The following is a 17,123-nucleotide window of genomic DNA, read 5'->3' as shown; positions in this document are numbered from 1 at the left end:
ATATAAAATCTCTTGTGCAATTATCTCTTCTCTTACCTAAACGATCCTCTTGTGAATCGTACTTTATTTCCAAACACAAGAATCTTCCAAGCTAAACGATTTATTTCATAAGCGAAGTTCTTAACAAAATGTTGCATTATATATATTTTGAATAGCACGCTAAACGCAGTTGTTTCAAAATCATATTAAGTCGAGCCTATGATTACTTAAAAGAAGATTTCAAGATCTCGATAACGTTCTATATTAGAAGGGTTGCGAGAAGTTTTCCATTAACACTATTTAACCACCCCCCCCCCTCATTCTAGTGTTTTTGAAGTACTTCAATCCTCACATGTTTCTGTTTATGCGATGATCGTATAACTCGTATTGTTATACGAGAAAAGATGATGTTATAAATGACGCTGGTGATGTTTCGAGCAAAGAGATGCATGGGGAAATCTTATGGGAGTTTTTAGAATTGGAATAATGTTTGTTTTCTCATGGTTTTAATTTTGTTCACCTTAAATAAAGTTTTTAATGTTTAGTGATGGTATCAAAGACTATATTTCTTTAAGTTAATAGACATTTTATAAACTATATGTGGCATCCTCAAAGGGGTGTTACAATATACTTCCATCTGTAAAATTCAACTCTGCAAAATTCAAACCTACAAAAAAATATTAGTTTTACAAACAAAATCAAACATCAAAACGCAACAAGAAAAACCAACCAAAAATTATCTCTAAGGAAGAGAATCATAAAAACCAAATAAAAAAGACGTTTGGACCGATTTTGATCGGTTAAAAAGCTTTCTAAACGTTGACGACGACCATTGCAACAAGAAAATCCAAATTTAAATGGTGAAAAATGAGTGAAAATGGAAGAAGAAGGCAATGGCAGCTCTCGAGAGAATGCACAGAAACTATTTTAGGCGAAGACGATGACACTGTTCCTTCGAGTTTTCTTTTTTTTAACCTACTAAAGGTTATTACCTCGGTTCCCAGTAAAACTGAGGCGATAAAGGGGATATGGCCTCGGTTCCCCGCACAACCGAGGCCTATTCTCTTTAAAAAAAGTTCAAAATAAATATGAAATGACAATTTTGAAATTTTTTTCAACTTTTTTGCCTCAGTTCCCGCCACAACCGAGCCCAAATCCTCTATTAAAATTTAAATTTTATTCAAAGATTTAAATTTGTTCATATCAGGCTCTATGGCCTCGATTTTCAAGAAAACCGAATCCTTGACGGTCTGACTACTACCACCTTTATGAAAACAGACTACAGATGTGGAATGTCAGAGTCTTGCAGGAGTTTTTGGCTTCGGTTCTGCAGAAAATCGAAGCCAACCGAAGCCAAAAGCCCTGCACAGACAACCGAGGCCGAAAACTGACTAGTTTGTCAGTTTCTTGCAGTGGTTTTTGGCCTTGGTTCTACAGACAACCGAGACCAAAATCCTTGCACAGCGATTTTCATCAAACAGATGACCTGTTTGTTAGTTTCTAAGAATGGTTTTTGACCTCGGTTCTGCATACAACCGAGGCCATATACCCTTTATGGCATCGGTTCGGAAGCAACTTGTTTTTGGCCTAGGCCATGTAACTTGTTTTTTATAATAACAACCTCAAGCCTGAGTGATATTATATAGTATAAGGCCTAGATAATGTCGTTTAAAAAAAACATCATCCTTAAAAAAGATTATCATCACTAGTACAATGAATGGAAATGACACCGGTTAATTTCGCTTATACGCATCGATTCTGCAACCGAGGCATATACAGACGAGGTAAAAAATGATTAGCTTTATGCCTCGGTTCTGAACCGAGTCAAAAAAATGTGTGCTTATGCCTCGGTTCACTCCACCCGAGGTAGTATAGGGATGGGTGCTTATGCCTCGGTTTAAATCTAACCGAGGCAGTAAAGTGATTTTTTCTTTTTCGTCATCATCAGCAATTATACAAAAGTTACAGCAGAGAATCGAAATTCATGTATGAACATATATACATCTTGAAATCCATCAACCTTTCCACCCAAAGCCTTGTTTTGTCTATGCTCCTCTAACCACTCACTTACAAGACTATCCATTTTCTTGGCAGTGTCTTTCATGGCCTTCTCATGGCCTCCAAAATCAAACCATCTTAACCAAGGAACATCATCTCCCACTGTGAACACCCCGAAAAGACGCATGAACTCCTTCACAGCCTTCACACATCTCCCTGCCTTCTCATCATCCACGGTTCCTAAACTAAAATATCGCTTTCCCAAAACCATTTGAAGAACAACGTTGAATATCAAATGAGAAAACAATTGATGGAACCCTGAACTTCTAACTCCACCAAGGCATAGTCACAATCGAAATCAGAGAACCCAGAGAATCAATCAAACAAAAAACACAATCGAAATCAGAGAACCGCAATCTGCCACGAACGCTTTCGTCTCCTCGTCGGCCTCGGCCACGGCGTCAGCCGCCGCTGCGACGGCAAGCCTCGTTCCCGACGAAGCCTCCCTCTCGACAACACGATCTGGAGCGGCTTGGCGACGGCGATCTGGAGCGGTGGATCGGGAGCGGCGGAGGCAGGCAGCAACGACGGAGGGCTCGCCGATCTGGAGCGGCTTGACGACGGCGATCTGGAGCGGTGGATCTAGAGAGGCGGAGGCAGCGGCGGCGGACGCAGCAACGACGGAGGGCTCGCCGATCTGGAGCGGTTTGGCGATGGCGATCTGGAGCGGTGGATCTAGAGCGACGGAGGCAGCAGCGGAGGCAGCGGCGGAGGACGTACAGCGGCGGAGGCACGAGGGGAGTGAGAGCACGAGGGGAGTGAGTAGGAAGAAGAGAAGAAGAATGGGAGACCACGGACAGAGAGAAGAAGTGAAAATGAAGAGTTAATGTGAGAACCGAGACCACAGACAGAGAGAAGAAGTGAAAATGAAGAGTTAACGTGAGAACCGAGTTAGGTGGCAAGAGTTGTATGCCTCGGTTTCGTCTAAAACCGAGTTAGTAGTGCCCTTTAGGCATCGGTTGCTGAGCAACCGAGTTAGTAGCTCTTATCAGACCCAACAACTGTCAGCGGAGCAGGTTTGGACATAGTTTTATGCCTCGGTTTTACGTAGAACCGAGTTAGTAGCATGCTTTAGGCACCAGTTATGGGACAACCGAAGCATATATTTAAGCTATTATACAACTCTGCCACCGCACTATTATACGCTTCGGGTTTGCTTAAACCGAAGCGTATACTGCGCTTTCTAATCCCATTTTTTTACTAGTACATGTTAAGATACGATAATGAAGGATAAACCTACGTAGCACTTAATTAATTGAGGTTCACTTAGGTAAATCCCATTAAAGTACTACAAAAATACTATTAAATACTATAAGTTAGAGAAAATAAACAGAGTAAAAAACAAAAACTATGATGGTTTTTCCTGTTTGGTTGAAGAGAAAGTAAAACGAAAATGAAAAGAGCTGATTTCTTAAAATAAAAATTTGAACTTTAATTTCTTTCTACTTTCCCTCAAATTTATATTTCAAAACTTTATCTCTTCCCTAGCTTTGTTTCTTCACAACCAAACACTGGATAGTTTCTATCTTTTTCTTCTTTCGTTCTCTCATCCTTTCATCAAATAAAGATATTCCTCTAAGGTCATGTCCTTCGTGTTGGGAATTTGTTTTGCATATACGCTCTTGGACTTTTTCTATCTAACTTACGTCTATATATAACCTATGTCCAACCTATAGTTTTTACTATGAACTATCCTGTTGTGAAAATATATTATGTGATTCCTTTTACTTGTATTTTTAGTATAATTTATTTGAATATTTTTCATTTGTTTTATGGTATCTTATGCATCTTTCATTTTCATGTCCTGTTTTTACTGCATGCCTAATAGATCTTTGGTTGCTGAACTTGTTGAAAGATTTTAATATCTAGTTGATAAATCAGTTATCTTCATATTGTTCCTTGTTTTTTGTTTCAGGTTCAATCTTTCTTTGGAAAAGAGCTTAGATGATGATATTGATGGTTCAGACAAGGGCACAGATGAAGTTGGAAAATCCTGTTCTTCTGCAATAGAAACAGTGTTGATTTTCTAGACAGGGAACTTGCTGCCGGTGGCTTTTACTAGAAAGGACGAAGAAGATATTCAAAGGGTATAGTATTTTTCTAGTTCTTTGTGAGATGGAGAAGAAGATGGAGATTTTTCCAAAAGGTAACATAACTTTGTATTTTATATTTTCTATCTATTTTGGCTTAGCTGCTAACAATCCGCGTATGGTGAAACATGATTTCATTATCATACATGGAGATTCAAATTGTCTATTTTTTGTTATATTTTGTAGATTGCAAATTGGCTACTGATAGGAAAAATTCTCCTTCCAACCCAAAAGGATTGCATTCAAAGTGATGTCTCACTTGCAGCATCACTGTTTGCAGGGATTCATAGCCATTGATCACACATGTCTCACCTTGGAACTAACAATGTCTCTAGGGATGTAGCTTCATTGTTTATTTGATCACCAAATTTAAGTATTCACAACTATCCACAAACACTTTCTCATTGAACACCTTTCTCACCTCACTCTGTGCCTTCTCCATTACCTCATGATTTCTCATTAGTTCTAACATAGAAGAATCATCACATTAATTGAATGAAATAGCACATAAACATAAAGTTCTAAGAAATGGAGAACTTCACGATAGCGAATTTTCTTCACAGAAAATGTAATGTAACAATAAATAGATGCAAACTCAAAATCTTAAACAGTAAATACATATGTAAGTATTGATTGAAATTTACCTTAATTGTGCTTCACCAAAACCCTAATTGAGAGAATAAGCAGTGATAAGCGACCCACCCCACCATGATAGAAACAACACGGGAAAAATGGGAGAATGCGCCACCCACTACAACAAAGAATGTTTCATTTGTGCTTCACCCAAATCCTAAACATGAGCGAGCCACTATAATACGAGCAACATCAAACGGGAGTTTGAGCGAGAGAGGAAGGAGGGAATGCGTCACAACATGAGCAACACCACCACATCAGGAGTAGCCACAAGTGAACAATATATTTTTTATAGCTATTTTTTATACTTGTTAAAATTCACTAGGCATAAAAAGTGGCGTGGTGACAGATTTGTAAATATGAGAACCTTTTTTACACCAGTTACAATAAAAATAGGTATAAAAAGTTAGCCACAGCCGCCACAACAAACAATTCTAGAACAACTTGGTAAGTTGACATTGAAGATCTCTCTTTCTCCTATAGAGTTACAAATGTCTCCTGAAGTCACAAACACAAACAGGACATCTTCGTTCTCTTTCTTCATAACTAATTTTACTAGGTTCCGTAGGACACATTTCAATGTACGTTTAACTTTATAGAATGGTTAAGGCATATTCAAGGTTGTAGAGAACACATATCGTCTCTAAAAAGAAGTTACAATTCATTGCACCAACTATAAGTAGTTAATCTTTCAAACTATAAATACAACTATAAATTTTATGATACGTTATAAATTTAACTTATAGTGCTCACGTCAAGCGGGAAGCTTTGAGTGCGGATATTATATCATAAGGCACATGCAGAAAATTATATTCGCCAATGTCGTTGACTCATGAAATTTGGTAATGTGAACATTTTATAATTAAGATCTTAAACCATTAATATTATAATTTGACTAAAATTATTCATTGTGTACATATTTGATGACACGTCTCAAATCGTTGACTAAAATTATTCATTGTAAATGATTAGATGTTTTAATATTACATTTTGAGTTTAGAAATTATTTTATGTGTCACTTTTTATACCGATTAAAGTCATAACAAGTATAAAAAGTCTCGTTTTTTACACCGGTTATAACACCACCAGTTATAAAAGTGAGACTCTTTTATACATGTTCTAACACAAGCACGTGTAAAAAAGAAGTTTCTTCTAGCAATGAATGAGACTTTTTATACCTACTCCCAAAATATTAGGTATAAATATAATACTTTAAATATTATTATATATAGAACCAGTATAAAAAATAAAAAACTTTTTATACCTCCAACTTTCATACTGGCTTGAAAACTGGTATATAAAGCCTTTTTTAACTAGTATAAAAAACTTTTATTATCATGGTAAGTGCCTATGTAGAGGTGCGAAAAGGGGAACCAATGAGGGCAACCAATAAGAAGAGGAAATGCGAGCAAAGGGGAACCAACACAAGGGTCAACAACGAACTAAAGTTAGGTCCAGTGTAGTGAAGGGGATGTGAAAGAAGCAAAGATGAAACACGAACAAAAGTGAAGCGCGAAAGAGTTGAGGAAAAGGAAGATTAGATATTATGTACAGATTATAGTGAAAAATCAGTATTCAAAGTCTTCCCCAATATTTTAATTTTTCCACCATGTCACTTTCTAGTTCTAGGTCTAACCTTTATAAAGAAAATTGTAATTTATTATAATTTTGTCACGACGCTTTCTATACTAGTTATAAATCCAAACCAGTATGAAAAATCTTTCTAATTTATTACACTTTTAACGCCAGACCCTTTCTATACTAATTTTAGATTTATCTGGTATTAAAATGCTTCCATATTTACAATACTTTCACAGTTGCACTTTCTATACCTAGTAAATTATAATTGATATAAAACTTAATAATGAATTTTTTTTCTATACTGACATAATTTATATTTTATTGTTGATATGATAAACCAATCAAATATTTTTGTTGATATATGATATTGAAAGGTATATAAAATATAATCAAATAAAAATATATCTTAAACTATTATTAATGACTTTAAAGTCAATAATATTAAATGAGCTTTGTTGAATTATTGCATTTGTTGCGGGTATACATACTACTTTATTAACAACTGTGTTTTCATGGTCACATCCTAGGATACAAAAATCAAAATTATTTTCTAGTTACCGTTGAATTTTAAAGTTTTTACATCAGTCGTCACTAATATGTTTATAGTGTTTCGTTTTCGAAACGTGAGAAAATTAATAAATAATACCCATGTATTTGTAAATTATGGTTGGCGAAAAACTACAAACAGTGAAAAACACTAGTACAAAATGGGCTTTTAAACTCGCACAATAGACCTCGGTTTACACCAAACCGCTGTCTATTCAAACACGGTGACAGTTTTGTAATTAACGAGACCTTATAGGCCTCGGTTCAGATTTGACCGGTGCCAAAAAGGGTTACTACTTCGGTTGTGAAAGCAACCGGTGCCTAATTAGTAGTTTCTGACACGGTTAAAAAAAACCGGTGCCAAAAAGGAGTATACTGCATCGGTTGGTAGGAGTGACCGAGGCGTATCAGCCTCTACTGCCTCGGGCCAGAAGGACCGAGGCATATAACCCTCTTATTTCCCCAAATATTTTCCCCAGTGAACGAAAACCTACCCTCACTCTCGCCTCCCTCGCTCTCGCGCCTCCCTCCCCTCACCTCGCCTCCCTCTCGCTCTCACGCCTCCCTCCCCTCACCTCGCCTCCCTCTCGCTCTCGCGCCTCCCTCCCCTCACCTTGCCTCCCTCTCGCTCTCGCGCCTCCCTTCCCTCACCTCGCCTCCGTCTCGCTCTCGCGCCTCCCTCCCCTCCCCTCGCCTCCCTCTCGCTCTCGCGCCTCCCTCCCCTCACCTCGCCTCCCTCGCTCTCGCGCCTTCCTCGCTCTCGCGCCTCCCTCCCCTCACCTCGCCTCCTTCGCTCTCGCGCCTTCCTCGCTCTCGCGCCTCCCTCGCTCTCGCGCCTCTCTCCCCTCGGTCTCGCTCCGTCACTCTCTCGCTGGCTCGCTCCGTCGCTCTCTCGGTCTCCAAAATCTCCTGCGAGTGCGTCGCCTCTGGAGGGAAGAGCAAGCGGTGGTGGTGCGTCAATGGTGGCGGCGGTGATAGTGGTGGTGGTGGTGGTCAGATTAGGGTTTTTCTGATGTTGATGGTGGTGGTGCGAATCTGAGATTAGGGTCAGATTGGGGTAAAATTAGGGTTTTTCGAATCTGATTTTGTTTTACTTGCTTCTTTGAATCTGAGATTGGAGTAAAATTAGGGTCAGATCTGATGTTGTCTGTGTTAACTTTTCTGTGTTAATTTGCTTGAGGCACCAAAATTAAATTCTTGTGTTAATTTGTCATCATTTCCAAAGCAAGCTAATGTGTTCAGATCTACAAAAAGGGGTGAGGGTTTTGCCTAATCTGAGTTCTCTCCTTGTTCAAAAACCCTACTGATAATGCATAACGAAAAAAAAAATAAAAAAAAAGACCCTACTGCCTCGGTTTAGCCTCCAACCGAGGCAGGAGAACGAGAAGAACAATCTCGGTTTTGATAACCGAGACCGAATCTAACCGTTTTTTGTCTCGTTCCAGAACCGAGGCATAAAGTTGATCACTTTTTACCTCGTCTGAATATGCCTCGGTTCAAAAACCGGTGCCTATTAGCAAATTTAACCGGTGCCATTTCCTTTAAATGTACTAGTGAAACTTGCCTCTAGGTTGAAATGAGTGGAAGAAAGAAAAAGTAAGAGATAAAAGCTTAGACGTCACAGGTGATGCAATAAAATAATAAAATAAAATAAAATAACGGAAAATGTATGCGTAAATAATGATTGGAGGACCGTCCACTATATTTTCTTTCTTCGGAAACGAAATTCGTAGCATAGTGGTGTAAAAAGTCCACGGACTAAGAAGGCTGCAATGCTCAATCAAGTATAATCGCTTGACAACTGATTTAGAAGCTATGGATATCTCATACATATGAGAAGAAAACAAATGGAAAAAGTGGTCGGTATGCAACACGTGCTTAAAAAACATATATCTATAATCCTCGTGTTTATCTATATTTTTTATCATATTTGTTCTAAATGATGGAGACATTTCACAAATTTTGTTAATGATTAATGTTTGTCAATAGCATGACATGTTTCTTTTACTGAAATATCTTATCTTCCCTTTAAGTTTAATATCGAATCTTAAAATTTTAAAAAATATGCCTAAAACTTAAGACTAAAACAAATTATACCTAATACATTATAATTAAATATAAAAATATTTTGTTTAAATATTTAGTAAAAAAAATTGCATTTTTTCAAAAATATATATCCAGAATAACAATAGTAATGATAATTTCATATCATTATCTACGTGGTATATAACAATCAAATTACTAATTTGGAACAATCTAGATACTTTAATTAAAAATAATCTTTATTTAATTTTACTATATTTATCCAGTTCTGAAATATCCAGACTATATCCTTTTATAAACTTCAATTTAAATCAAGTTGTCCAATATTTAACGGTCTAATTTGTTCAGTATTGAAACTAAGATCGAGATGTGGCTCTGAAATGACTATCAATATTTAGCAATCTAAGCAGCATAATATTTGAATTTATTTTCCTCTTTTATCTATCTTTACTTATAGAAGTTCACAAGTTTATAAACATACGTAAGTGGCATTAACCTAATTCTCTTTACTCTTTTATATATATATTAAAATTCTTAGAGTATTAATTCCATGTTCATTGATGTTATATATAAAATAAATCTTTTATATATATATATATATATATATATATATATATATATATATATATATATATATATATATATATATATAAATTTGGTTTTATATATAACATCAATGAGCATAGAATGAATACTCTGATCAATAAGAATTTTAAAATATATATATATATATAAATTTGCTATATATTTGATATAAGATTTAAATTCTTGGATGATTCTCGTATTTATTGAAAAATTTCAAGTGGGTTCTTTTGTTTAAAACAGTCTTAATTGAATCTTAAATTTTGTAAATTCGTAATAATTAAGTCTTTCTATAAACGTGGTGCACACTAAACATGCTCATATAGATGTTTTTATATAATGTGAAATTGAAAGTTTAATTTATCAAGTGACATTATTTAATTGGATACCGTGGTTAGAAAAAAATAATTATGGATTTGGTATTGTGAAAACTAGGGATTTTGTGCAGCAAGGTTGTTTTTCACACTATGTTGGTGTGGAGGCAAAGGATTCGTGAGGAAGCAGATAATGAAGGCTCACGTTTTGGTTCGTTTTACGCGGTGTTCCTCTAGTTCGTGTTTTGGGTTTTTTTTCTTGCAGGTATGAATCCCTCTAGTTTATGGAGGCGCAGTGGAGGAGAAGATGCGTTCGCAATTTGGGTTATGTGATTTGGATGTTTTTGCATGTTCCATGGTAGCTTTGTGCTTAGTAGTGAGATTGAGAGTTTAATGATTCAAATTCGCAAATTTGTGACTGAATTTTTCTGCACGATGAAAAGTTTTTAATCCACTCCCATGGTAGTTTCCAGTGGCCTCATGGTGGTTCTATTTAGGATTGGATGGTCGGTGGTAGCTTCTGTGAAATTGAAAATGATGACATGGCGGTATGACGAATAGAGAGAAAGAAAAAACTTGTGTTCCTCTTTCCTTTTACTTTTTTTCTTTTCTTTTACTTTATCAAATTTCACGTTATAATTTAAATTTCATTTCCATATAATAAAATCATCCACGTCACACTAGTACAATAAGGGGAAACGACAGCGGTTATTTTTGGCTATAGGCAGCGGTTTACGAACCGAGGCATATTCAGGCGAGGTAAAAAGTCAGACACTTTTGGTCTCGGTTGTGAACCGAGGCATAAAGTCCCACTCTACGGCCTCGGTTGAGCCCCACCCGAAGCATAAAAGATTTACGTTTTTTTAATTTATTTGTTCGTAGCACATTAGGCCTCGGTTCTTCTCAACCGAGGCCGTACGTTCCACTTTACTACCTCGGGTGTGTCCTGAACCGAGGCAGTAGATTCAATTTTTTTTTCCTCCTTCGCTACACATTCTGCTTCGGGTTTGACCACAACCGAGGCCGTAAGTGGTCTTTCGACATCGGTTTTGACCAGAACCGAGGCATATAAGTACGTTTTTTTTTAAAAATGGTGTCTGTTTCTGCAACATTCCCATTCACAAAAACAGACCTGCATATTTTTCAATAACCAGAACAGTCCAGAATGTTGCAGAAACATATATTTTAAATGAAATCTATATTAAAACATAAATTTATTGAATCAAATCATAAATCAAATTCTTAGAAGCATAAATAAATCCAATGCAATCATAAATCAAGGGACCAAGCATAAATCAATGCAATGTACATGTTCAATTTATAGTAACGTAGAAAAGCATAAAACAACTTAGAAACATAAACTTAAAACTTAGTATATCCTAATATCTACTACTACATACTATTATATAAATGAATTACATATCTTGCAAGTGTTTTCCTCACAAGTTGGATTGACTTCTCTGGAATTGGAGCAGTCCTATTAAATCTCTGCATAAAGTACAATGATTTCAATTAGTGTATATGAAATCCAAATATAGAGAACATAAAATTCAAACCTAAATATTACCGTTTCCCATCCAGTGGTGTAATGTGCACGAATGATGGTCATCATCCAAAACATAACGTAGTAACCACATTCGTATGACCCCATTTGTCTATTACACTACAATATATCATCATAATTATAAAATGTTAAGTAACATCATTTGAATGGAAGCAAATGTAACAAAGCATATTTTTTGGCATCATAATTACGATTAGGTAACGTATTTCCATCTGGCAGCATTTCATTCAACAACGACAACAATTCTGTAAAACTCTTATCACTCCATCCATTGCTCGCCTTTAAATTCATGAGCCTTAACACCGCTGACAACCGTGTGAACTTAGTTGAACCCGTATACAAAGGAGTCTCCGCATCAGTGGACATCGTTTCATACACATGCGCTTGGGCAAAAGCTTCTGCGCCAACATCGCGGATCATGTCCTCTAAGTTGTCTTCTTCTGCTTCATCTACCATATCCATTGTGGAATCATAAACATTTTCAGTTGGAGAGACAGTTGGAAAGTCTGTTAATTAGCCGTGCCATATCCATGTTGTATAACTTCGTATGAAACCATCACAGATAAGATGTTCCCTAATATCAGTTGCGTTCAACTTCCTCCCATTTAAACAGTTCACACACGGACATCTGAACTTGACTTCATCATCACCACTTGTACTCGCATTACGTTGCGCAAACTCTATAAAGTCTTCTACCCCTCTCTCGTACTCAGTGCTGATGCGGGGTAAATTAATCCACCCTCTATCCGTACGCATGTTTACTGAAATTGTTTACACAATTTCAATAATCTTGAATGATCACTTTGATCGTGTTTGTATTCAAGGTTTGACCCTATCCCATTCAAGAAGATTCACTTTTTTTAGTTTATTAAACATATCAATTTTAAACAACATATCTTAAATTTCACGAAATTTTGCCAGCATTTCGCATTGGTCTTCAGGTTACACGAAATGAAAGTGATTATAAGTCACAATCAAATATGCACCCGAAGATCAATACAAAACACAACGACAAATTTTCATGAAATTTAAGACATGTATATTAAAATTGATATGTTATAATAAACTATGAAAAAGTTATTACTCTTCTTAAACTGTCCAACCGGACAATTCAAGATTCAATACTTGTAAATTATTATTACCATCTCCTCTATTTTCATTTGTAAAAAGTACATTTGTTCAAAAAGTCTGGAGATAGTAAATAATTTTTGTATTGAATCTCAAACGGGAAACTAAGGCTAAATTACAACAACAACATATATTCAACCAAACAAATAATAACATATGCAACATGCAATATATTCAAGCAAACAATATATTCAACCAAGAGTAAATAACGTCAATTCTCAAAATCTATCTATCTTGTTATTTTTTTATGTCTTATATTTTGTTAACTACCTTGAGTTACACTCTTTGAATCAATTCTTTTTAAAATACTCAATCTTTACTTTTTTAACTAACTTCACTTCCATTTTTTGAATTCCTTTCTTCTAAGTTCTGTTCATAAGTTATTCCTATCAACATACATATACAAACATTACTATAAAAAATTTCTATTTTCCAAACACCATTTTTCAAACAAATGCATAATCAATCCATCTAACTAATTCTTAGTCATACAAACACATAAATTATTTAGATAATAATATAACAACACAAAATCAATGTGAATCCAATAAAAATTACCAATTTTCGTAGAGAATGGCGACAATGGGGAGAGACCACGGCGGTGTAGTGGACACAGTAGGGAGCGTGCTGGCTATGGGGACGGAGCGCTGCTGCAGTGGTGGGGAGACAGCACGCCGGCGACGTTGCAGACGGAGCGCGGCGGCGAGGCAGACGGAGCGCGGTGGCGAGGCAGCGACGAGGCACCAACGCTGTTGCAGGAGAAGACCGGAGACGAGAAGCTGGCCACGACGTTGCCGAGAAGCTGGCCAGGAAGCACTGCGATGCTCCTTCTTGCGTGAGAACACCGGAGTGTGGTGGGGACTGAACGACGTGGTGGGGCGACGATGACGGAGAACGAGAGGCGAGAGTTCGCGCGAGAAGAATGGAACCGTCGCGGGAGAGGGGCTGATAAACAGGATATATTGCCTCGGTTAGCAAGAAAACCGAGGTACTAAAGGTATACTGCTTCGGTTTTTAACAACAATCGGTGCCTATACTAGCAGAAAATAAAAAATATAATCACTATATGCCTCGGTTGCACCCAAACGATGCCATAGCTTAAGCTTTCTGCCTCGGTTCTGCCAATAACCGAAGCAGTATTCCTGTCAATCAGACGTTGTGCAGAGGAGTAGCAGAGAAGCAGGCTACGTGGCAAAGGTTTCGGCCTCGGTTCTTTGTGTAACCGAGGCAGTAAGATGAATTTAAAAAGTTTGTCAGAGAGAGTAGCAGAGAAGCAGGCTATGTGGCAAAGGTTTCGGCCTCGGTTCTGAATGTAACCGAGGCAGTAAGATGAATTTAAAAAGTTTGTCAGCTGATGGTCAACATGGTAATGCTTTAGGCCTCGGTTTTTTTGTAACCCGAGGTAGTAGACCCCTTGCGCTTCGGTTCCGTGTTAACTGAGGCATATATAGCGCGTTAGAAGGTCTGTTTTGTACTAGTGTCAGCTTGCCTTGACATTGTTCCTTACCACTTTACGAAAAAAACTTAATTGTTACTAATTTACAAAATTTAGGATCCAATTGAAACCATTTCAAAAGAAATGACATACTTAAGATTCCTCACCAAATATGAGGACCATCCAAAGATTTAAACCTTGATATAAAATTTTACAATGGAATAAACTTGTAGTTAATATGGGGAAACAAGTGTTGCATTCTTATGTGTGCTGAGTGTTACGTTTTCTACACCTATTAAAATTTAATATTTTTATTTTTATTGGCATCTTTTCCTAAATTATTTTAGTTTTAAAATAAAATTATTATATAATTAGTATTGAATTGATATAATCAACAAATTGAAATGTATGTTATCATCATTCTTTTGACATATGAACCACGTGCGCAACCTCTTGTAACCATTTACTAATTTGCGGCGCATTTCTTTTGTGCCTTCGGTAACACTAAGGACACTACACTACATGTTGCGATCACCTGAAGTTCAAAACAGAAGCTCACCGACCTAGTTGCATATAACATTATGTATTGTGATTATAAAAATCAATGATATACATATATTTCTATTTTATCTACATTTCTTTGCACACTTCATTTTTTTTTTCTTTTCTTATCAGATTTCATAATTTATAAATTTATTATTTTCCTTTTTTTTCTCTAAGTTCTCAATGTACATTTTTAGTATTCTTCAATATTTTTCTATAAGAAAACCTTGTTTCTAGAAGTCAATTTATACAACATTAGAGGATCGTGATGACACTATATATATAGCTCCAAGGATTAACATTGCATTCCAGCCTGAAAATCATCATCACAGTACAGTTTGTGTAACAAACACTCACAGCCACAGCCATGTTCATTTTCCTCCTCACTCTTCTACTGTTCTTCGTGTTTCTCCTTAGTTTCTTCAACGGAAAACAATATAGTTATCACCGTAACCATGCACCTCCTTCACACCCTATCATTGGATGCCTCGTTTCTTTCTACCAGAACCGCCACCGTCTCCTCGACTGGTACACCGAACACATAGCACAATCCCCGACCCACACCATCGTTGTTCACCGGCTCGGCGCGCGTCGCACGGTGGTGACAGCGAACCCCCGCAACGTAGAGTACATTCTGAAGACCAACTTCGGCAACTTCCCCAAAGGTAAACCCTTCACCGAAATCCTTGGAGACCTTCTCGGGTGCGGGATTTTCAACGTCGATGGCGAGCTCTGGCAAGTGCAGCGCAAGCTAGCGAGCCACGAGTTCAGTACGCGCTCCCTTAAGGACTTCATCGTGAAAACTCTCCAGGAAGAGGTCCAACACAGGCTTATTCCACTACTTGAACAGGCATCACGTGAGAAAGACGTGATCGACCTGCAGGACGTGCTGCGAAGACTTACGTTCGACACGGTGTGCAAGGTGTCGCTAGGCTACGACCCGTGCTGCCTGGACCTGAAAAAGCCGCTGCCGTCTCTTCTCACAGCTTTCGACACCGCCTCGGAAGTGAGCGCAGCACGCGGCGCATCGCCAGTGTTTCTGCTATGGAAGATGAAGAGAATGCTGAACATGGGGTCAGAGAAGGCTCTGAAAGAAGCCGTGAAGCTGGTGCATGAGTCGGTTATGAAGATCATAAAAGGAAAGAAAGATGAAATGACATATAATGAAAAAAACGTTGGCACCGATTTGCTGGCAAGGTTGTTGGAGGCAGGGCAAGAGGAGACGGTGGTGAGGGATATGGTTATAAGCATGATAATGGCGGGGAGAGACACCACGTCGGCGGCGATGACGTGGCTGTTATGGTTGTTGTCGAAGCATCGAGAGGAAGAAGCGTTACTAGTGAAAGAGGTTTACTGTGGAAATAACCGATGTGAGGGTTTGGATTATGAGTGTTTGAAAGAGATGAAGTTGTTGAAGGCGTGTTTGTGTGAGTCGATGAGGCTGTATCCGCCGGTGGCGTGGGACTCGAAGCATGCGAGTGGTGCCGATGTGTTACCTGATGGGACCCACGTGGGGAAAGGGGACAGGGTGACTTATTTTCCATACGGGATGGGGAGAATGGAGGCTCTGTGGGGGAAGGATTGCTATGAGTTTAAACCAAAACGTTGGTTTGATGAAGAGAATGTTGATAATGGGGTTCTGAAGTGTGTGAATCCTTATAAGTTTCCGGTTTTTCAGGCTGGTCCAAGAGTTTGTCTTGGGAGGGAAATGGCTTTTATTCAGATGGAGTATGTGGTGGCTTCTATCCTTAATCGTTTTGTTATTTCGCCAGTCTCTGATGAGCACCCGCGTTTTGTTCCTCTTTTAACAGCTCATATGGCTGGAGGATTCAAAGTGAGGATCAACAGCAGAACTGGAGCAGGAACTGAGTGACAAAGTGACACTCAAGCTTCTGTGGTGCTACAAATGGGAGAAGAAATTAAGTTATTAATGTCATTATCTTAGTGTGCAACCAATCTTTATACGTATTTAAGGTTTTCAATTTAAACAAAAATAAAACATAAACTTTAGTATATGTTATCTGAATAAGGAAACTGGGTATTCGGTCACCATTTCACTCATTCAATCCACCATTAAGAAATCTTTCTTTTTTGAAGTTTTCTTTTATTAAATAATATAGTCACGACATTAATTACTTTTTAAATGTTTCTTAATATATGTGTATAATATGAATAATTAGTCCTAATTCACTCTCACCTAACAAAATATATCTACAGGAGATATAAAGTTAATAATATTCTAAAAAAATGATTTATTTATAACATTTATAACTTGTTTCGGTGGAAGGTTTTGGGACCGAGAAACTAACCTGTTGATGCGCCTGTGCCGCTCGCTCGCCTCCAAACTCCAGCTGTTGGTCGATCGGTGTTGACGCAAGCCGATCGGTCTCCTTTTGAACGAGGGTGGATGTACCTGCAAAAGGTACTCCGACGCCCAAGTTAGGCGTGTGATTTGAAGAGCCTCGGCTCTTGGTTGAATGTTTAGTGAATGTTTATCACTACTGAGTATTGGAGAATAACGTAGAGTAAATAATGCGTAAGCGGAACCTACCTGGCCTTTGGCCTTGGCTTTGTATTTATAATTTACCTCATGGATCTTAAGCTGTTGATATAAGCCCAATAAAATA

General features: G+C 37.7%; 2 protein-coding genes across 2 annotated transcripts; one reads left to right on the top strand and one right to left on the bottom strand.

The window, feature by feature from the left end:
• Positions 1-1,930: 1,930 nt before the first annotated feature.
• Positions 1,931-4,569, bottom strand: LOC128193942 (cytochrome P450 82A4-like). The gene is made up of 3 exons (XM_052868138.1): positions 4,549-4,569; positions 2,406-2,674; positions 1,931-2,303 (listed from the first exon to the last, which is right to left on the bottom strand). The coding sequence occupies exons 1-3, from the start codon at positions 4,567-4,569 to the stop codon at positions 1,931-1,933; spliced, it is 663 nt and encodes a 220-aa protein (XP_052724098.1).
• A 10,294-nt stretch (positions 4,570-14,863) lies between these two features.
• LOC108346692 (cytochrome P450 94B3) lies at positions 14,864-16,442 on the top strand. The gene has a single exon (XM_017585752.2). The coding sequence runs from the start codon at positions 14,864-14,866 to the stop codon at positions 16,367-16,369; it is 1,506 nt and encodes a 501-aa protein (XP_017441241.2). The 3' UTR covers positions 16,370-16,442.
• Positions 16,443-17,123: the final 681 nt, after the last annotated feature.

Source organism: Vigna angularis, chromosome 9, assembly GCF_016808095.1.
Source record: "Vigna angularis cultivar LongXiaoDou No.4 chromosome 9, ASM1680809v1, whole genome shotgun sequence".
Lineage (NCBI taxonomy): Eukaryota > Viridiplantae > Streptophyta > Magnoliopsida > Fabales > Fabaceae > Vigna > Vigna angularis.
This window is presented reverse-complemented; position numbering and strand designations above follow the sequence as displayed.